The 23,636-nt window shown below is 36.1% G+C and overlaps 1 protein-coding gene across 1 annotated transcript in view; it reads left to right on the top strand.

The window, feature by feature from the left end:
* Nucleotides 1-23,636, top strand: part of KIAA1549L (KIAA1549 like) — a 1,927,305-nt gene that overhangs the window by 825,746 nt on the left and 1,077,923 nt on the right. The window contains exons 2-4 of the mRNA XM_044059234.1: nt 1,837-5,463; nt 5,560-6,114; nt 12,266-12,381. Coding sequence (XP_043915169.1) covers nt 1,837-5,463; nt 5,560-6,114; nt 12,266-12,381 — 4,298 coding nt within the window. The remainder of the gene's footprint in view (nt 1-1,836; nt 5,464-5,559; nt 6,115-12,265; nt 12,382-23,636) is intronic.

Here is a 23,636-nt window from a genome sequence, read left to right as displayed (position 1 = left end):
CCTAGCAATTTTGATTCCATCATCTGGTTCATCTCACCTAGCATTTCACATGCAGTATTCCACACATAAACTGAATAAATAGGGTGACAGTATACATATTTGTCTTACTCCTTTTCCAGTACTGAACCAATCAGTTGTTTTATATTCAGTTCTAACTATTGATTATTATTCTGGATACAGATTCCTGAGGAGATGCATTGCATGCCTCTGTTTATTATGATCAACACTGTTAGAGGTTTTAGAATAGTCAGTTAAGCAGAAGATGATTTTTTTCCTGGAATTCCTTTGCTTTCTCTGTTATCTAGTGGATGTTGACAATTTGATGTGTTGTGTCTCTAACACTTCTCTGGCTGTTCTTGATCTCTATATTGTTAGAGTTTAGCCTGCAGGAGCCTCAGCATTACCTTGCCAGCATGTAAAACAAATGCGATCATATGATAATTTGAATATTATTTAAACATTGCCCTTTTTTGGGACTGGAATGTTAACTGACCTTTTCCAAACAAATGACTACTGTCCCATTTTCCAGATTTGCTGACAAATTCCATGCACCATTATGCTGGATTTTAAACAGTTGAGCTGGGATTTCATCACTTCATGCACCCTTGTTTTTAGCAAGGCTTTCTAATGACCATTTAACTTCACTCTCCAGGATGTCTGTCTCTAAATCAGAAAACATACCATTGTACGTGTCAGTGATGTTTGGGTCCTTCTTGTATTATTCTGTCTACTCCTTCCACTTTTTTTAAATAGCTACTGCTTTTATTAGGGTAATCCCATCTTTGTATTTTATCACGTCCATTTTTACCTGGAAGTTTCCTTTACTGTCATCAATCATTTTTAACAGATCTTGCTTTTCCAGTTGTGTTGCCTTCTTCCAGTTGCTTGGACTGGTCATTTAAATATGCCTTACTCTTCTTGTCCATTTCCAACCCTCCACATTCATTTTAACATATTTACTGATTTTCATTGCCTTTTGCTGTCTTTCATTTGTCTGCCACTTCCAAAGCCTTCACAGACATCCATTTTGCATTCTTAATCTTCTTTCTATCTGGAATATTTTTTGTTGCCCCCTCCTTGGACAGTATTTTGAACTTTCATCTCTAGTTCTTCAGGTGCTCTGTTCAAATGGCCATTTTTTTTCATCCTTTAACAGTATAAGGATTATCAGACAGCCATGGTGGTGCAGCTGTTAGAGTTGTTGCCTCACAGCAAGAAATTCTTTGGTTTGATTCTCGGACGGAATGCCTTGTGTGTGGAGTCTGCACATCCTCCCTGTGGTCAAGTGAGTTTTAAAGACATGCAGGTAGGTGTGAGTGTGTGTCTTTTGTGAAGGCTGGGTGCTGTGCTTTTAACTTGATACCGTAAAAATACCATTGCCAATCAATCTGCAGACCGGTGATCTGCTGTGGTGACCCCTGTAGGGAGAAACCGAAAGACATTTTTTGTTAACAGTATAAGGATTATGGCAAATTAATTTTTGATTTTGGAAGCACACACTTGTTAATATGCTTAATCACAATAACATGATATATAAATGGAGACTAAATTTATGGAGACTTGTATTTGTGGGCTGAAGCTATTTCATAGTTTGTTACTTTTACTACCACCTTTATTTCCTCAGTATAATTTTTGTAAAGTACCATATTATGAAAGGGGTTTAAAGTACTATATTAGGAAACCAGGTTTGACTTGATTTGCTTCCTGTAAGTGTAGAAAAGCAATGTAAATGTCAGATACAGAAGGAATGTTACATTAAATTGTGGTTATCATTTTGTGCATATAGAGAAATTAAGTTAATGAGTATTTACTAAGATTTTCTGCCTTTATTTATAGAGCATGGAATCCAGGAAGCATCAGATGTTCTGATCACAGAATCGATGGAAGTATCTGGGGCATCATTTTTTTCACCGGCATGGCCTTCCACAAAACGTTCTTCCTCAGATACTAGTGCTTCAGCAACATGGTCTGTTGAAGGAACTAAGAAAACACTTGGCAAAACAGTTACATCTCAAATAGTAACTTTTTCATTATCTAGCAGAGATACTGTAACAAATACTCAAAGTACTGTTTCACATGCATCATCAGATAACAGACAACATGAATCTCAGGGACCTACAGAGGTTTCTCCACCATCAGTGAAATCTGAATATCAAATTCAAGACTATACTACATTGGAAACTGGCACATCATCAGAAAATTCAGGTTTGACTCAGAATACTGTGTTAACATCATCTGTAACATCCCCTGTGATATATACAAGTGTGCCATCTCAGACAGCATTTTCAGAAACATCCTCCATAGTAACAGAACTTACATCTGGATCAAACATTGTCGAACATCCTTCATCTCCATTGTTGTCTTCATTGATAACAACTCCACCTCATGTAACATTAACAAATGCCATTTCTTTCACTCACAGTAATGTGACATCCACCCAAGTGCCTGTTACTAGAAGTGCCGAAACTTCCTCAGCATCATCATCATCTTCTGTTGAGATACCATCTCCTGTAAGCACAGAATCAAAATTCACTGCTACAGCTGAGGCATCTATGAAGGTAAGCTCAGCTGAAAGTTATAGTGCCTCAGAGAGTAAAAGTACAGTTACATTGCAAACATCAGCCTTCATGTCTTCCATTTCTGTTGTGCCAGAGTCTAAGGGCACAAGTTCTACAGCAATAGATGAACAGACTTACTTTACTTCTGTTGTGCCCTCATCGTCAGTAAACTTGATGGATAATGTGACATCTCTTCCCTTAAGTACCCGATTGCCTTCTGAAAAAGAGTCATCTAATACTGTCCACACTTCAGTTGATTCTACTAAATATCCACCAGACTCACCAGCTGCTACTTCAACAAATATCACCCCTCTCTCATCATCAGGTGCGACCACAACAGTCTTTAACAATCTGGAAACTACAACTGAAGAAATAACTGTATCTGCTATGAGGGGGACAACAGTGTTAACCTCTTCAAGCCATAATAGTTCACCATCACTCTATTATGTTACCACTGTACCAGAAACGACTAAACCCATGAACACAAATGCTACAAGTAATCTAAATTTATTAACTACTAAAGGATTTTCTAGTGCTGTTACTACTGCACAGAAAACATCATCGCTGGAAGCAGAATTTTCCACGGGTAGGGATATAAACTTTACTACAAGTGGTATGTTTTCTTGGACATCTGCAAAAGCTGTCAGCAATAATTCTAATGTGCCTACTAAGTCCTTTGACCACTCATCATCTGGTGTGACAAGCATGATGGTAGAAGAATCTACAGCCACTTCTGGTTCAACCATGTATTCTGACAGTGTAGAAGGTACAGTCACTCACAGAATGACAGAATCATCTTCTAGCCTGGGAAATATATTATCCTCATCAGCTGGTATCAAACCTACAACAAAATATACAACGGATGAAAAATTCACAGCTTCTACATTGCCATTTATTTCACAGACACTCATGTCTCCAAATGGTATCACTGATAGTGAAACTGCTGGTCAGATGTCATCTTCCTCAGGTATGATTACAGGTGAAACCACTCACATGCCATCATCAGCCTCATCATATGAAACATCAACTGTCACTTTTTCAGATGTGACAACAAAGAGGACAGCAGCTAACAGCCCTAGTAGTACAGTTTCTATATCTAGTGATCTTGGTTCTGCCATAACTGAAGCACCATTCATGGACAGTAGCACTTTACAATCTAATGTGTTTTACAGTACAGTCTCCCTAAGTTCTGAAAAACCAAGCAACAGTCCTAGTTCTCAGTCATTTTCTTCAGTGGCTGTTGCAGAAACTTCAGACACTGCACAATCATCTAGCATTACCACAGTGGGAGTTGGAACAGCTGTGTATCACTCTGCAGGAACCTCTCAGGAAGCAATCTCAGAACTTTCTAAGTGGACACGTACAGACTCTGCTGTAGCCACGTCCTCCAAATCTAGCAATATTGAGACTCTGTACTCCACCAGCATATCAGCTTCTTCTCCTGAATGGGTTGCACATTCTTCAACATTTCAGACACATTCAGCAACTGTGCTTCTGTCTTCAGGAACTAGTGAAGTTACAAGCTCTGAACATGAAATGAGCTCTAGTTTGGGAACTTCCATTCTGGCAACTACTATGAATATTGCAGATACTTCAGCATCAACTTCTCCTGCTGTTACTCAGTCAATAAACACATTGTCAACTGCACTTACCACTAAGACATTGAGTCCTGGGTTGTCATCCACTTCTACTGCTTCAGAACACATAACTTCAGATGATGTAACAGCAGAGTCCACAGATCAGCTTGCATCAGCATTACCAAGTACAAAACTTGCATCAGCATTACCAAGCACAAAGTCAACTTCTGAATTAATAACGGACTTTGATTCTGCCTCTACAGTGACATATTACAACACTAATACCGATAGTGTGACACCTTCTTCTGAAGAAATTACAGGTTTTACTACACCACACGAGCATACCACAAAGCAGTCTCTTTCTTTAGAGACCCAAGAGTCCTCTGAAAGTACTGTAACTAATGTTATGTCATTGCCATCTTTCACCTCTATTTCTTTTTCACCACTAACATCTCTAAAAACCAAAGCAGTAACAAGTGCTACTGAAGTCGTATCTTTACTTACAAGTCCCATGAATGCTACTGAAGATGTAAGTTCAACTAATCCTTTATATTCTGCAACTCTGAGTGTTTTCCCTTCTGAAGAAACAACATCTGTACTTGCTGACACCAAAGAACAGTCTACCTTTGAGTTGACCAGTATAGGATTTGGGTCAGAATCAAGTGCAATGTCACTGATGTCTGTCAAGTCAACTTCACTACCAACAAAAACATCTCTAAAAACTGAAACAGTGGTAGGAACTACCGAAGATACAGCTTTACAAACAACTTCTGGGAATGTTACTCAAATAGTAACTGTAAGTAATGCTATAAGTGCTCTGACACTGAGTACTTCCCCTTCTGAAGAAACAATGACTGTATTTACAAGTGTAGGTACCACAAAGCAGTCTACATTTGAATCGACTCCGATGGAATTGACTTCTGAGTCAAGCACAATGCCTCTGCTGTCCTCCAGCTCATCTTTACAGTCAACACAAACATCTCTAAAATCTGAAGCAGTGACAGGTGCTACTGAAAATGTTTCTTTACTTACAAGTTCTATGAATGCTACTAAAGCAGTAACTGTAACTAATGTGTTAAGTTCTGTGACACTTAGTGTTTCCTACCCTAAAGAAACAATGTCTGCACTTACAAAAACAGATAGCACAGAGCCGTCTACTCCTGAGTCGACCAGTACAGGATTTGCTGAAGAGTCGGATACTTTAACAACTAAAGTGCCAGGTTCTTTCACAACACAGGAATTGTATTCCAACAGTGCTAATGGTGATGTTTCAACTTCTGCAGAAGTTTCCGCATTTCAGACACCCACCTCAACCCCTTCTGTGTTAGGTACCATGACATCTGTCCATTCATCATCAGTGTCTGTTTTCTCAACAGAGAGTGTTACTTTTTCTGTTGTCACAGTTTCCCCTTTTACTTCTACAGAGGGAGTAACATCGAAAGCGACAACCGATGTTTCAAGTACTACAAAAGGAGCTGCTGTCGTGACCACAAAGTTTACTTCTGCTTTTGGTATCACAGTGACAGAACGTAAATCAGACAACACATCACCCTCACATTCTGCACCTTTATCAAGCGCATTTATATCCAGTAACAGTGCTGATTCTACACTTAAGACAACCAAAGAGGTACTGCCAACAACTCAAACACCAGTCACAACAAACATGTCTTACACCCAGACACCTGCACACACTGTCACAACTCTTACCCCAGTCACAACTGAAATATTCCCAAATACTACACCACTATCCAGGAAAACAGAAGCAGCGGTCACAACTGCTCAGATTGCAACATCTTCAACAGCCCTTTCACCTACAATAACAGCAGCTCTGACATCCATCACTACAACATCAACAAACAAAATTACTTCTTCAGGAGCGCAGAACCTGACCACTCTCATTACACCTTTGGCTTCTACTGCCTCTATAACAGCTCCTGTTCTAGAATGTCATATTTCAGAAGCAATTTGGGTCAAAACAGGTATGAATGCTTTTTGTTTTTGATATTGTATTAATCAGCATTGTCTTTTTGATATATGATGTTTCGCTGTTTGATAAAAATGTATACATTTGTACAAATCTGTCTTGGGTAATATATAATTTAGAAGGAGGCAGAAAATCAGAAAGAAATTTATTCTTACCTTTAAGGCAGGTAAGCTTAACAGAGCCTCAGATATGTTTCAAAATTTAACTATATTGTGCCTGAAACTTTAAAAATTGGAAGACAAACTTATAGTCTACTAGATTTACAGATATTTCTTGGACAGATGCAGCAAGATCATTTTTTGATATAGCAAGGTAATTTTATTGTAGGACAAGTACATTACAAATGGATGAAGTGGGGTATATTTTTTTTAAATCATAATACCTTGTAATGACCACATGAGACTGAATGGTCCTTTAATTGTTTTAGCACCTGACCAAAGGAAAAAGTGTTGCACTGAAGTCAGTAAAAAGGAATAGATTAGGAGAAATAAGAAAAAACGTAAATTACACAGGAAGAATTTATCATGACCGAGCTATTAACATGATTAAATTCTCAGTTCATGAAAAATGCTTGAATTGTCCACAAGATGTTCTCAAGAAAAATGTAGCCACTCATGAGCTTTTAGATTATGCACACATAATATTTAAATGTATGTGAGACAAATTATAATTTTTACATTGAAACTAAAGGTGACTATTACATGTGAGCAAACAGTCACAAAGTGAACCAATGATGACCAACAAGAAAAGCATAAATCTCCAAAACAAAAGAAGGTTCCACAGCGTTGCACCAATGTAATTTTAATAAAAAACAAAGCTTTCAGACATAAGTCCTTCTTCAGTGTTAATAAAATTCCTATACAGATAGCATATTCTTTATACATAAAGGTTAACAATCACATGCCACAGCCTACCAATCACAAATAAAACTTAATCAAGCCATTAAGAACAGCAATTAATCAACATTTTCACTGAAAACATCTTAAAGGAACAATACAGTATAAATGCATATGGAGCTAAACAATAGTATTTTTCATCCGTATAAAAAATCTAATACATAATGTACCATATACAAAAATAAAACAGAACATGTGTGTAATATGTACATATAACACAAGTATATACAATAATCACTTTATTTGTTGTTGTTGTTTCTTTAAAATGGGTTTAATGGTGGTTTGCTTATTCAAACCAGGATGTTTGTCAGCCTGCAAATGAATAATACATTCATATACTCTGTTATATAGCCTATTTACCAGGTCCCCATGCCTAATGTCAGTAGTCAAAATATCTATTACACAAAATGAAAAAAAGTGTGATATATCCGTCTCATGTATATGCTGGGCTAGAGAATGTGTTAACAATTAAAGATTAAAGAATAATGTATATACTTATGTGTTATATGTACATATTGCACACATATGTTCTTTTTTATTTTTGTATACGGTACATTATGTATTAGATTTTTTATATGGATGAGAAATACTATTGTTTAGCTTCATATGCATTTTTACTGTATTATTCCTTTAAGATTTTTTCAGTGAAAAGGTTGATTAATTGCTGTTCTTAATGGCTTAAGTTTTATTTGTGATAGGTAGGCTGCGTCATGTGATTATTAACCTTTATGTATAAAGGATATGCTATCTGTATAGGAATTTTATTAACACCGAAGAAGGACTTACGTCTGAAAGCTTTTTTTATTAAACATACATTGGTGCAACGCTGTGGAACCTTTTTTTGTTTTGGAGACTATTATATGTGCACAGTCTATAAGCTGATGCGTGATACAATTCTTTATTTTGAGATCACTTTGTAGATAAGAATAGTTTGTTCCCTGTTTAGCACAAACTGAGCATTTAACTGTGGCAGATCATAATGAATTTTTCTTCCTGTACCATTTACTGTTTTACATTTTCCATGATACATTCCTTTCAGTTTTGTTAGTATAGCTGTTTTTCCTTTGGTCTGTTGCCAAAACATAACATTCAGTCTTATATGGTAGAGGTTTTTTTAAACATCTGTATCCCAGCATACTGAATATTTTTAAACATCATGCCCTTGTGTAGAGTTGCTAGATAGTTGCACAGATGGTGACATCTGGTGCTGACCACTTTCTTGCATTGTTGTGCAGTCACTATATACTCAAATTTAGTCCAATCCATACATTTTTGGGGAGGGGATGTTAATGTTGATGTTCATTACACTACAGGCTTTTAGGCTCGGGGTCTAGGGCTACAAGAAAAGTCACAGAACCTGATGTAAACTTAGTAACAAGCCTTGAACTTTATTCTGACTGTAGAAGAGTTACAGATATTTAACTGGTGTGTTAAAAGTAATAGACAAAGGAAGTAAGTAAAGGAATATTGATTTGTGAAAGATTAATGTCGATAAGTCATATTCATGAAAATTAATCTGAATATTGTTTGTATTTGTACTATAGAAGTTAGGCATTAATGTATGAAACATCAGTCCAATTCCTATGTCTTCTTTCATCCAGTTCAGTGTTGCAGAGGTTACGCTTATCCCAGCAAATAGTTGATAAAGAATGTAAGATAGTTTCAGATGTTACACCACTCCATTACAGGGTAGACACATATAGACACACAAAAACAAACACATGCACACACACATACACTAATTCACAAATCTATTTATACCTTAAGAAGAATGTAGTGCTGCAAATCAACTAATATCACAAGAGTGTGATAGGACACCAGAGACACTGGTGAAAACTCATCGGAACATGGGTAGTTTCATGTAAACTTTGCACAGAAAGTTGAACAGGGGGCCTGACCACTATGATTCAGCAATACTAAATACCTCATTATCATGTCACATGTGGAACAATATAACACATGTGCCACAACTTAGTATCAGGAAAGAATTATGGCCAGAGTCTTATTAAACAGTTAAACTGTCTCATCTGGGATATGTGTGACTGTACCACTGTTTAATGTTTATCTGTGTCACCAGTACTTCTAGTGGAAACCATTTCTCCACAACAGCTGCTTTGGGAGTGGTCTCCGTTTACTCATTTTGATTATGCTGTATAATGTCAGATCTGTCTGTGGCCACCATATATAGCAGTAATTTTAGCCCACAGGTAGGCCTATATGGCTCTGGTGTAACGATGGATACACCGGTGATGTCTGTTAAAAGCAAAAGAAAATGCGCTAAAAAAAAATCAGAATTGTATGAAAAACTTCAGTTGTTTACTGCAAACCAAAATAATTGAAAACCAGAATGTTATAGCAGTAATAAAATGGTTAAATATGTAATAACAAATATGACATGTAAAAATCAACAACTATTATCAATACATTACATAAGCCAGTATTATGATAAAAGAGATCTTGAAAATAACTTATACAAACCAGAACATTGCTGGAGGTAAAGATTTGTCAAATGAGGTCAGGCACATCTTGGTAGTATTGCATTTATATAGTGCTTTAGTCAGATAAGATATCAGAATGGTCAGTCTGATGAAAGCTGAAAATTCAGTAACTGCACTAGTTGGATAAGTGTATTCAGCACACGCCTTGTGAAAACATTAAGAATCTTTCAAGTCCTGACAATTTTAATTATTTATTGCCCGATTCTTTTTTCCATGCCTCTTATTTTCTTAAATGAGGGCTGTCATAAATCCTTAACTAACAAAATGACTGAGTACACACCTAACGATTTAGTCACTTTTGAGCAAATGTGTTTTGCTAAACCAAGTGTGTACTTTGCATCCTTATATATTCAGCTTTCTCCATGATCAGCATTAGAATTTTAGGTATGAGTCAAATCCAAGACTAATACAATGTATGATCATTGTCTGCCTTGTAGACAACTATAATGCCATTTGTTTAACACTGTTATGAAACATTTCTTTATAAGTCTGAATGAGGACAGTATGCCTGTCTTCAAATGCTTTTATATGCCCTTCAGCAGCATAACGTTTTTCACAGAGTATTTTAAGACTGCCATCTGGAGTAATATACTTTTGTAATGTAATTTCTGTAGCATAGTAGGCACCTTTAGGAGATAATACAGCTAGAAGATTAAGACTTTACAGTTCTTTATTTTGCCAGCAGTCTATTCTTCAGTACATATATATGGATAGTTATATGAGTTTGCATTAATTTATTTATAACATCAGAATAATCACACTGATGTGCCTATATTCAGTATCTTATAACTGCAAGATGCATGCTAATACAATACTATTCACCGAAATAAAATTGCTAAATCATATATGATTCATTAAAATCAAACCACACTGCTTAAAAAGTAGAGAATTACATTGTAAAATTGTAAGTAAACCTCTTTGCAACCACCTACCCACAGAGAGAGCTCTGTCATCCCTTAATGGGAGCACAAGTACTTTACTTTCTAGGATGTAGACATACTGGAAGGGAATTATACAATGCAGTCAAGTACACTTTTATCAAACACTAGATAATGCAAGACATTTCAGTGAAATGAATCATTCCTCATTACACATTACATCTGTAAGACAGAGAAAATCCATGTACTTTATACTGATAATATGGTCACTATGAATTCAGTTTTCCAACATATTTAATTTGTGATTTGTTTCTAAATCAAAATGATAATGTTAGCAGTAATATTAGAAATAAATGCAATGCAACTAATAATAGACTGATATCTGTGTTACATCACTTAAAGCAGCATTAGTAGAAACAAAATAGTAATGATGTTATAATTGTATCACAAGTAGCAGCAGTAAGAATTATGATTCTACTGCAGTAGCACTAGTAATAGCAGAAATAGCAACAATAGTACTACTGTAGTATTAATAATTGTAGTAACAGTAGTAGTAATGAAACCAGTATTGTAACAGGTCCACTTTTAAATTTCAAGATCCCGCAATCTCGACTTTCAATATCCCGATGCCATAATGGAATTTTGAAATTGTAAAATAAAACAAAAAAGATGACAACATTTAAAAGCTTGTTTTTGCAGGGGGCAAGCCCCCTGCCCCCCCACACCCCCTGCAAATTAAATATACTAACTCCAAGATCGCACTACAGTGAAGAGAATGGTAATGTTCCTGTTCTGCACTGTATAGCGATCTACATTACAGTTCTCTTCACTGTACAGTGATCTTGGAATTAGTATATTTAGGTTGCAAGGGGTGTGGTGGGTGCAGGAGGTCTTGCCCCCTGCAAAAATGTGCTTTTAAATGTTGTCATCTTTTTTTTTTTTTTTTTATTTTATGATTTTGAGATTTCACAATTTCGACATTATGGCTTAGGGATATTGAAAGTCGAGATTGTGAGATCTTGAGATTTCATAGTGGACCCATTGTAACATTAGTAGAAGCAAGAGAGGTAATAGTAATACTCCTTTTGTAACACTTGTAGTACTAATAAACTACTGTTGTAGCAGTGGTCATCATAGTAACAATAGCACTATAGTAGAAATAGTAGTAGTATTAATAGTAACAACAATAGTAATAATAGATTGGTATTCTAACATTAATAGAAGCAGTACTGATAGTAGTAATATGACTTTAAGAGCACTAGCAGTGGTACTTGTAATGATACTACTATTGTAGTATTAGCGGTGGTACTACTATCAGTAGTAATACTACCTTTGCTGTAGCATTAATAGTAGTAATAATAGTAATGATATTGCTGCTTCATCATTAATAGAAGAAATACTGATAACACTAATCTAGCGTTAGTAGTAGCTGTAGCAGTGACAATGATGCTACTGTTTTAATATATTAGTAAAAGCAGTGACAGTACTAGTTTCAATGTCAGCAGTTCTAGTATGAGCGATTTTAGCATTATAGACAGTATTAGTAATACTTGAGGCAATATATTTGTAACTGTAACAATAAAATAATATCAGTAACAGTGTTTTAAGCTGAAATGGTGTACATGAACTTTCAAGCAGCGATGTAAATGTATTAAGTTATCCGTCATTCGTGTAACTTGTGAAGATGTATCCGTGATGTAAATGTATTAAGTTATCCGTCATTCATGTAACTTGTGAAGATGTATCTTAATGAATGCTGTAGTGTTTTGTAGCTAATTAAAAACAGAACATTCAGCTATGTACTTTTAGTATTATATTTAAAAATGCAAATAATATTTCACTTTCTGCAACTGTGATTTTGTTTTTTTCCACAGTTCTTAGTCTGAATATAAGAAGACTTCGAGTGAGTGTTGCATTAACCCAGAATATAGGAAAAGGACTCTCACTGGCTTTGCAGAATGCATTCAATAATAGCGACATCCATGCTGAGGTTAGCAGACTTCTTGATAATTAATATCATGACAAAATTTGTAGACCACAGAAAATTGTAAGGGAAACTGTAGCCAAGTGGACCTAAAAAACACTGAACAAAACTGGAGGTTATCAGCACGTGTAATTTTTGAGAACCAACATTTTTCTTTGTTTTAGTATCCTGTGATTATAAATAAGTTACTGAGTATAAAAGTGTTATTGTGAAAAAATGTTACAATTTGCTATACTTTTTTCTTGGGTTTTAAGAATCATTCTTAAAAGAATATTTGTGTGTGTTTTTTGGGATCATCTGTGCTAAGTGTACAAGTTACAGTTACAAATGTATTCCTTCTGAAAATGTACTGCATTATGAAATGTACAATATAGTGGTTAATGATGTAATGAAATTTCATTTTGTCCTGCTGACTCTTGTAATTTTTTTTCTTTCTCTGTGTGTTGTTTGTTTATTGTTTATTCACTTATTCATTCACTTTCTTAAGCAGATAGGTAAGTGGTTCAAAGATAGTTTTTAGCTATGATCCTGGCCAAGGTGAGCATTTCAGTCTTAAAAATCAAATATACAAATACAGATGGGTATATGCATGCAAAGAAAGTAGCATTAAATACATGTACACTGTTCCATACTACATGTGAGAAAGTTTACTAAAAGTGTATTAGTGAAAACTGAATACATTTTTCTAGCAATCTGCTTCAGTGCTATAGGGAAGTGGAGACTATGCCCTTGATGTCAACATATGATATAAAAATCTGCAAATGGATTACCCACATTTTCCAATTATAAATAAACAGATTTTCAGGAAAATAATAATTGTCCCCATATCACTGAAACCTCGAATCATATGGGTTCCATGCTCACTTTCCTGTTCACAGTACAAGAAAGGATGAGAACATCTCTTTCTCTTCCTTCTTTTGCCCACATGGTCCATTTATCTTCTCTGTATTTATAATTAAATATCCTGCTCAGCTTTTCATTTTTATCCTTATCTAAAAAAAAAAGAAAGGTGTAGGGTTGGGGTCTGGGGAAGGAGTGGGGTTAGAGTTAACACACGTGAGTAAAGGTGGGCAAGGGGACATTGGTACCTGTTCAGTTTTGGAAGTAATTTAATGAAACCACAAATAACATAAAAAAAAAATCTCATGACAGTAACAAGCACAGTAAACCAGAAAGAACTAGCCCTGCCTTAGCTAGGACCTAATCCTACTGACTTATAAAGTAGCTAGCTGGAAAAAAAAAGGAAAATCATGTACAGCAGAGAAGCAAAATGTCAATTAATAAAATATGAAAAGTATCTGCTGTATCAGTAAGTTTAACACAAATCAATTTCCAAGGCTTGTCTTAGAGGGGGAGTCAGAGCACTGTGTATTCTGAATATTAAATGCACTTCACATGCACCAAACACTTGATTAAAGATATTTTAATGCCTGATCTAGTTTGTCATGAGGGTAGTCTTGCTGTAGACCCCTAATGATTAGATTGTTCCCTTTTGACCTTTCTTTTTATGAGACAAGGATTTCTTTTAAATATTTGGGAAATTGCCTAGTTGTTTTTTTCTTAATCAGCATTTTGCCAAGGAAGACCTCTAGAGGTGCAACCATTTTTCTTATATTCTTCAAAATGAACTCCCAGATTTTCCACTGAGTTTTGAATATTCTTTATATCTAGTGTAGATCACAGCTTGAAGTGCATAAACAAGCTAGTTCTTTTTTTAATGTTGTCACTATCAGCTCTGCTAGACTGTTAGGGATAAAGCACGTCACGTGAACTAGACCGTCTCTCCTGTGAGGTACTAGCAGCCTACATTGCAGAAGCTCTCATCATTTAAAAATAAGTTGTTTTCCCTCCATGTAGATACATATTTGACAGTCATCTTGAAAGTGACCTGAAGAAATTATTTTTTTATTGCTTTTTCCAGCTAGTGAATAAAGTGGAAACCTCAGTTTATTTGTTTTTGCATATGTTAGCAATTGAAATTGCGTTTTTGTTTTCCCCATATTTTGAAAGCTTTCACAATAGTTATCATTATGTAAGTAACCAATCAATTTCTACAGATACCACTGAAAAATAACTCAAAAAGTTAAGGCCTACTACAACTGCCCTTGACAATCTACCTGGCAAATATCTTAAAGTGGCAGCTGAGGTTATTGCATATCCAGATTCGGTTCTTATAAATCAATCCTGATCAGAAAATAAAGTCCCCTTGCTGTGGAAAAAAATCACTTGTTGTTTTACTGCACATGGCTGGAATCAGTACAGATCTTTCAAACTATAGTCAATTTTCATTTTATTTCCCCTGTTAAAAATATTATAAAAAAATGCATTCATACACACCTTCTGAACTGTCTACTAGATAACCAGTTTCTGTTTTCAACACAACACAGCTTCCATCCTCATCACAGCACTACTGTTTTGCTGAATTTTGCTTCCATTGTCAACACCCATAGAAATGCCAGAAACCTAGTTTCAACCATCTTTCTAAACTGATCCAAAGCTTTTGCTATTATCTTCCAACAATAACTCTTTCATAAACTCTCATCCTTAGACCTCACCGATTCTTCACTGCTGTGGTTTCATAGATAGCTCTCAAGAACAGACCATTAGCAGTGACATGGAAAATGATTACTCCATCTTTTCCCAGTAATTATTGGTGTCCCACATAGATCTGTACTAGGCCCCATGCTTTTCAACATACACAGCTACAACAATTATACCCAAGTTCAATATGCTGAGGATCTAATCTGCTCTGCCGAATCCCTTTCTAAACTGCAATACCTTACATGACAATCCTTATTGATTGAAACACACCAAATAATTCTCAGCTGTTTCTTAACCATTAAAAAACTAACTTCCTGCTCTTTATCCCAAAACAAATCTCTGCCAAAACAACACTGTTCACCGTTGTTTCTGATAATAACACCATGACAGAGCAAGCAAACCACACAAAATTTCTGGTGTCATCATAGATGACCAATTGAAATTCGACAACCTTGTATCCCATGTGGTTTAAAAAGCTTATCAAAAACTAGGAGCATTTAATAGAGTAAAAACCTACCTTACTGACAAAGCCAGAAGTATATCCCCTACTTTCTTATTTCCATCTCTCCTGTATGCTGCCCAATCTTCAGTAACATTTAAGCCACACAACTATCCAAACATGAGCAATGCTTTAGTAAAATAGTCAAATTTACAGTAAACTATAACATTCAAACACACCACTACCTAGCACTAAGACAGTCAAGCTGGCTACAACTATCACATCACATAGCTCTTTCTCAGCTAACTACAACACTAAACTTCTCTGTAAGCCAGAAAATTGCGCAGTAATTAACAACTTAGTATAACACTGCTCCCTCAATATAATTTTGCACTCTGTATTCAAACAGTGTGGCTAAACTTTGGAACCACATACCACTACTGCTGAAATCTATTCAGAATGTAAGCTTATTTAAATTGCAACTAAAACTACATCAGTAAAATCAGTGGATCTCTTGTATATCTGTTCCACTGTATTCTGCATTCATAAGACCTATCATTGAGTACAATGCTCCCATTGGTATGTGCCTAAGCAGGCACTTCTAACAGTTAGAACGTCCACAGAGTTTGCACAATAAAAGAATACAGGGTGTAAGTAACGTGTCCTGTGCAGACTGCCTCAAAGGCCTATCCCTGTAGTCTCTCTCTTACAGGCTACTGAAGGGAGAATTAAGGTCTAGCATACAAGGCATTGTCGGACCCCACTATGATAGACCTCCTGCATATCCATAAAACAAACAGCACCATAATTACCTGTTCTAAACAATTAAACCTTGCCTGTGATATGAATAGGACCTGCTGGACAGACAGGTATGCATTTCAGAGTCTACACCTTTTCTGGAGCAAGCACCCTATCTACATGAAGTAGAGCTCCTTCCTAACCCAGTTTAAGAGCAACTTGAACAATTGGATGGGGAACAGGAAATTCACCCCTGGTTTGGCACTTCTGGACACAGGCAACATGTAAATGGTTCATTTCCCAGTCCTCTGCTTGTAAATGTTTCATCTCCCAAGCCTCTTCTTACATCTATCAAGGACAGAAGAAGTTGTCAGAGATTTGGGATATATGGCTCGGTGTTAAAAAGGCCCCACTGATTATTAGCCTAGTACACACATACGAACCTAATTCTCCAGGATAAATACCCCTATAGTCTTTAGCTTGCTATATCATCAAACCATTTCTCTTCACTTAGAATCCTCTGCCCACAACCAGTCCTCACCAATCCTTGAATAGTTACACTAAGCCATATGCATAGCTTATATGACACTGCTCAACCCCCACACCACTGTACTTCTAATATAAACTTTATGATAGCCCTGTATAATTGTCTCTGAACCCACTTAATACCCCACCTCTTAACTACAATGTTAATGTTTCTGCCATGCCAAGTTCCTTAACTCACCTCCATTTTTTTAATTTCTATTCACCAATCACAAGATCTATTACCTGTCTGACAAGCCCACTAATACACCTCTTCTAATGCTTAATATTAAACATCTACTAAATGCATAAGCATCTTTTATACTGAAGTAGTTGACTTTTTTGTATGAATGTAATCTACTTGGCCAATGTATGTGTAATTGTTAATGTATGTTTTCTAGATGTTTATTCATGCAGTTACTGAATGCCTGTTTAAAAATATTTGTAATATGTTGGAGCTTTTCTCCCTGGGTTATAACTGAAGTGTGTTTTTGACTAAACCCACAAAGACAGCAGAAACAGATTAAATAAATAAACAAATAAAATTAAAAAATAAAACTTAAACATTCTCTTCAAACTGTCATAATGCCACATATTATACAATAAAGAAATATAGAACCAAAAACAAACCACAGCGTAATCCACAAATAAAGTCAATATGTTAGTCCACACTGTTGAAAAGTACCACGAACCACCAGAACACGAGCTTAAAATCCAATAGTTTATTATTTAGCAAACTGGTTAAGTGCTTTCATCTACGTAAAATAGACTTCATCAGAACAACACAATAACACTTACTCTTTAAATACATTCTCACTTCCAATCACATTCCCACTTCATTAAAAATATACATATTCATGAACCTGAATTTAAAAAGTGTTTCCAACTCACTGCTAAATTCATTTTTAAAGCAGTATGACATTAGCTCTACTATATAAACATTCCTACAACCTAATATATGTGTAAATAATATACTTACAACTAAAAAAACAAAAACACAAAGAATGGCTTATGTAATATATACATTAACTGCAAAACATTCCATTCACACTGGATGCCTTAATCTCAATGCTCTGGCTTCTATCAGGGGTTTAATGGGTATATTATTGTTAATATCTGGTGGCATTGTCGCATTCAGTAAAATCTGCCACCTTACCTCTTTTTCCCCTAAAGTCTGCTTAATATTTCCTCCCCTAGTATTCCTCTTAACACTTTCCAAGATAACAAATTTAAAGGTGGTGCACTCATTGTTCCTTTCTATGTGTCTATATAGCGCATTGTTACCATCAATTGGTAGTGAAGATGAGGTAGTTAAATTATTGGGGGACCAACCAGGATTTGTGCACTAGATGAGATTCAACCTTAAAAGGAAATTCGAAAGTTATATCCCCACCATGAAGAGCAATTATAGAGGAAGGGGGACCAGTAAATGTGGTCACTGTAATCAATGTTGCCATTAAGCAGGGCAAAAGAGAAACATATTGAAGGGACAATGCATTAGAGCAGCCAGGATGACCTGCGACCAGTATGAGATGGTTCAGGAAATAGATCACATAGGAACCATGTTTAAAGACAGAGGATACCCCAATTCACTTATAAATGATGTGACGACTTGTGTCAAAAATGAATGGGGAAAAAAATATAAACCATTATTGGGTATAGGTTTAGAAAAAACAGTGATGTTATAAAGAGAGAATCTCACACAAATTACAAAAGAGCATGTATATTGCCATACAATGGGTTTACTAAGGAAGTAAAAAATATAATTAAAAGAAATTGGAATATACTAAGGTATGAAGATGAGGTAGTTAAATTATTGGGGGACCAACCAGGATTTGTGCACAAGATGAGATTCAACCTTAAAAGGAAATTCGAAAGTTATATCCCCACCATGAAGAGCAGTTATAGGGGAAGGGGGACCACTAAATGTGGTCACTGTAATCAATGTCAGGCGATTTTAGAACAAGATTTTATGGACATTGAGAACAGTTATCACATGAGAGTTAAATTTAGGAAAGGTAATTGTCAAACTCAGAATGTGATATACATGGCTAAGTGTACTAGATGTCCTGGTTTCTACATTGGGAAGGCGGGGAGATGTTTAAGGAATAGAATATATGACCATCTATATGCCATCAGAAAAGGAGATGGTAACAATGAGCTATATAGGCACTTGGAAAGTGTTAAGAGGAATACTAGGGGAGGAAATATTAAGCAGACTTTAGGGGAAAAAGAGGTAAGGTGGCAGATTTTACTGAATGCGACAATGCCACCAGGTATTAACGATAATATACCCATTAAACCCCTGATAGAAGCCAGAGCATTGAGATTAAGGCATCCAGTGTGAATGGAATGTTTTGCAGTTAATGTATATATTACATAAGCAGTTCTTTGTGTTTTTGTTTTTTTAGTTGTAAGTATATTATTTACACATATATTAGGTTGTAGGAATGTTTATATAGTAGAGTTAATGTCATACTGCTTTAAAAATGAATTTAGTAGTTTGTTGGAAACACTTTTTAAATTCAGGTTCATGAATATGTATATTTATAATGAAGTGGGAATGTGATTGGAGGTGAGAATGTATTTAAAGAGTAAGTGTTATTGTGTTGTTCTGATGAAGTCTATTTTACGTAGATGAAAGTGCTTAACCAGTTTGCTAAATAATAAACTATTAGATTTTAAGCTCGTGTTCTGGTGGTTTGTGGTACTTTTCAACAGTGTGGACAATAAAGAAATAATTATGTCAGAATTATGTGTTGTTCATTAGCTAGAACATGTCAGATCAAGGCATGACTTCAGTGGGGAGAAGGGGGCAGCTGCCCCAAGTGTAAATTGTCATATATATATATATATATATATATATATATATATATATATATATATATATACATATATAAAACACACACACACACACACACACACACACACACACACACACACACACACACACACACACACACACACACACTCATATATGTAAACTTCTGAAGATCACAGAAAACTCCTCTGTTTTTACTTCATGGAAAAAAAACAGTGGGAAAAAGGGAAACTCCCTGATCCCTTCTGTTTGCAATCACCCACAGAAAACAAGCCAGTACTGTCAGTCTGGCTTTTTTTCTGTGTGGCGATTGCACAATTTGATCACCTGAATGATACCTGTACACACACACACGGACATACTGTGTGTGTATATATATATATATATATATATATATATATATATATATATATATATATATATATATAGATACATGTAGATTAGTGTTTGTAGTATGTTTTTATCTGTGATGTCAGTGGAATGAACAACTCAATCACCATGTGCAAAACTGGGGTAAAAATACCTTATACCTGAATCAGCAATCACACGGAAAGTAAAGCGAATATTTTCTTAAAATTTTAACTTGCATCCCTCTCTTCATCCCTCTCTTCATCCTAGTCTACTGCTGCCCCTATGCAGGACAAATTAAGGGTGAGAAGTGCAAAGTAGCTGGGGCTTAGTTAGGACTTAAGGAGAGCAGAAAAAGGTAGAGCAAAGCAGTAGAATTAGGGCAGGAAGGCAACGTTAAAGAAAAAAAACATGATTATTGGCATTCTGAATGCAGCAATAGAGGTATTCTAATATCTGAAAATGTAAGTGCAGGGAAGTGTTTGTAAAGCAAGCTTTGATTGTGAGATGGTTAAGTTTAATGGCTTTTGAGGAGCTTATGGGTGTATTAATGGTATTTGCCAGCAAACTGTTTTTTTTTTTGGCAAAGTTGTTTAATTATCAAAGCTGATAACTTTTTTCTTATTATTTACTAGAGCATTTGTGCATACCTGGGTAGTGCCTACATACTGCTGTTGCTGGTTTGGGAAAGGGATGGTTGTATTGGTTTGACTGCTATTTCTGGAATCTGTTTGCTTGGTGGATTAAGGCAGATTTGGGCAGCAAACTGGTAGAGTTGTTTTAAGTGAGGCCTGCTCTGGCTGGTTGCCTGTTTTAGGGAGGCATGCTACATATTTAGGGTTGATGTGCAATTGTTGGTGGTGGCTTTGGCTGAGTGAGAGAAAGTTTCCTGTGATAGCAGGCAGAAAGTGTTCAGGAATTCTGGTGGAAATGGAAAAGTTGGATATGTGATATCATTGCTAGAAATCTCAACTGTGACATGTATTTAAAAAAAAAAGAATGCTGTCATATCTCTCATGAGACTGGATCATAGTTCTAAACAACAGTTTTGGAGAATGGGGCTGCTTTGCTTTACTTTTTCCTCTGTTCCTTTGTGATGTGGTTTTGTTTCCTGCTGAATTGATAAAGATTGTGTTTACTCAGTAATGACAACATCAGAGTTGCATAAAAAGTTCAGTAATGCCATATGTCAGACTGTTGTGCAGCACACATCAAGCTGATGTACAAATCTGTTGTTGACTTCAGTTTTGGTAAGTGTTTCTTCATTGATATGTTTAACTCTAGGAGGTGCAGGAGGCTTGCAAAAACACAGTTTTCTTGTATTTAGTTGGTAGCTGATATTCTACCTTTTGTTGTTTTATGCAGTCATTTTTTGCACTTAGTTTTATGTTTTTTAGTGTTTGTAGGTTTGATATTTGTCTGCACTAAAGCAGCCCATATGTACTACAATTTACAGACAAAAGAAGTGTAGGGACATGAAGTGCTTATTGTTTTAAAAGGTTTAACACACTTAGCACTACTTCACAGACAGAAGTGAGGGAAGAAGTGTGTTTTTGATCCTGTAAAGAGTAGTAACGCAGTTCAGTCTGACACACACACACACACACACACACACACACACACACACACACGCAAACAAAACGTACAAGTAGTATTTTACAGCTTTAATAGCATTTTAGTTATATGCAGCCGTTCAGATGTTATGTGTTGGCTATTGTTTGTGTGTTAACAAAATACTTAAGCTGAACAATGGTAAAAGTGCTTAACAAAACTTTAAGCATCTGTCGTACATTAGAAAGGTGCTTAGCAAAGATGGAGGCTGATTTAAGATCAATACTGCCATATTCTACATTTCTCCTACTCTGGCCTACTCTGGTTATTTCTGTTATTTTACATGCAGCCCACAAAATGACATCACTTTTTACCTGAGTTGAATACAGCACTAGGAGACCTAGGCAGCTGCTTAGGGCCCAACCAGAACATTTAAATAAAAGAAAATATGGAGTTCTGCTGCATTCCAAACATTGGTACATTAAAAGTTTTATTTCCTGCATGCATTCCTCCAGTGACATGCAGCATGCTTATTGCCACAGCATTTAGTTTTTTTTATAAAAAAGAAAAAAAATAAGAAATTTTCCTGCTTCATTGCAAACAGTGTCATTCATCTCTGCCTACAGTTATAGTATTTAACTTCTTTGTCAAGCTACCTGGGCCTGTCCTCACACTGTAAACAAATATATGTGCAGTGGATTCTTCAAGAACACTACCCACAGATACCTTAGCAAAGGAAAAGCAAGCAAAAAGAGAAAAAACTTAGGTATTTCACTTGTTTGTCAAGCTGCCAGGCTCCATCCTCACAATGTAAACAAGCATCAGCTGTGCAGAGCATTATACCCAAACACTTCCCACAGGCACTGGAAAACCTTCAGGTGCATTTCTCACTTATCCTGCCAATTGTGCTTAACATCTCACATTTCTGTTTTTACTTTTTTATAAGAATGTTAAGGTAGGAGATATGTATATGTTTGCTCTTTGCTTGACCCTTCCTTTCAAAACACTTCCATCTCAATGGGTACATTCCCTTTAGGATGAGCCTACCTCATTAGTGTGGTGGAACAGTATATACTGTTTTACTGTCATAGACGTATTAACTTTGTCTCTTTTCTCCAAGCTGTCATTTCTGAACAGCTCATGCATTTGTACTGACCCTTTTTGAGCTCCCTGCTAGACACAGGCCTTGACTGATTAACTCCCAAGACAGTGGGAGTTGTTTCCCACTTCTCTCCCTTCCCACTCCCAATACTTCAGCCATGCCCAGACCATCCATTATATCAGCTCTGATCTCCCCCACTGTCATACCCTCAAGGCACACCTCTTAAAAAGATACCACCATAAAACCATATTACACTGTTATCTCGCTGCTGTCATAGATAGTATTCAAGTATTACTGGAAGTCTTAACTTCCACTTACAACTTCCAGTACAAATTCAGCGCATATCCAATCAATAAATTGTTCCTCTTTCCACAACCTGTTTTGTTCTTTTTTCCTTTTCACCCCCCCCCCACTGCCAATAACAAACATGTTCATATAACACTTACACAACCAATCATCATATCAGCATGTCCTGCTCCTACTTTTATAACTTCCTGACCAATAAACCACCACCACAACCCCTCAGTAATCAGACCAAGCCTATTCCCCAACTCAACACTGTCGGAATCACTCTTCAGTATGATTACTGTGACTCAGAAACAGTTTTCTCTCTGCCTAAAAATATTGTAAACCTCATTCAGACTATCCTCCATAATCTTTATACTCCTTCTTAAGAGTAACACTGAACCCAACCCAGGCCCAACATATCCCTTTCCTCAACATTAGAACTACTCCCTCTCTACACTGGCCTGTGTCCTCCTGAATATAGCATCAGAAACAAGCTAGACCACATGAGAGCTTTTATTTCCCAGCACAAACCCAGACATTCTAGCAGTCACAGAATTCTGGGTCAAAAGGAACTCCTGCAGCTTCTAGCATTTTCTAAACTCCTACAAGTATATCATTGATGTCAGACCAGGCAAACAATCAGGTTCAGGCTCTCTAATTTTGTTCAGAAAAAACTAAACAAAAGAAGTCATTGCCCAAGCAAACTCCTCTTCAGACTGCATTCCTAACTGGATTCTCCTAAAATTTCCAGCTCACAAAGGCAAACTGCTACTGATCACTACAACCTACTTACTACCCCCCTGCTTTCCTAAATAAAGTCAGATCACTCATCACTAACATCCTTAGTAACTGTCCCAAAAATAATAACAAAATCATTTTAGGTGACTTCATTGGCCTTCTTTCATCTGACG

This window comes from Protopterus annectens, chromosome 17.part0, assembly GCF_019279795.1.
Source record: "Protopterus annectens isolate FY-2018-M chromosome 17.part0, PAN1.0, whole genome shotgun sequence".
Classification (NCBI taxonomy): domain Eukaryota; kingdom Metazoa; phylum Chordata; order Ceratodontiformes; family Protopteridae; genus Protopterus; species Protopterus annectens.
The sequence above is the reverse complement of the archived record's forward strand: the minus strand, read 5'-3'. Positions and strand labels throughout refer to the sequence as shown.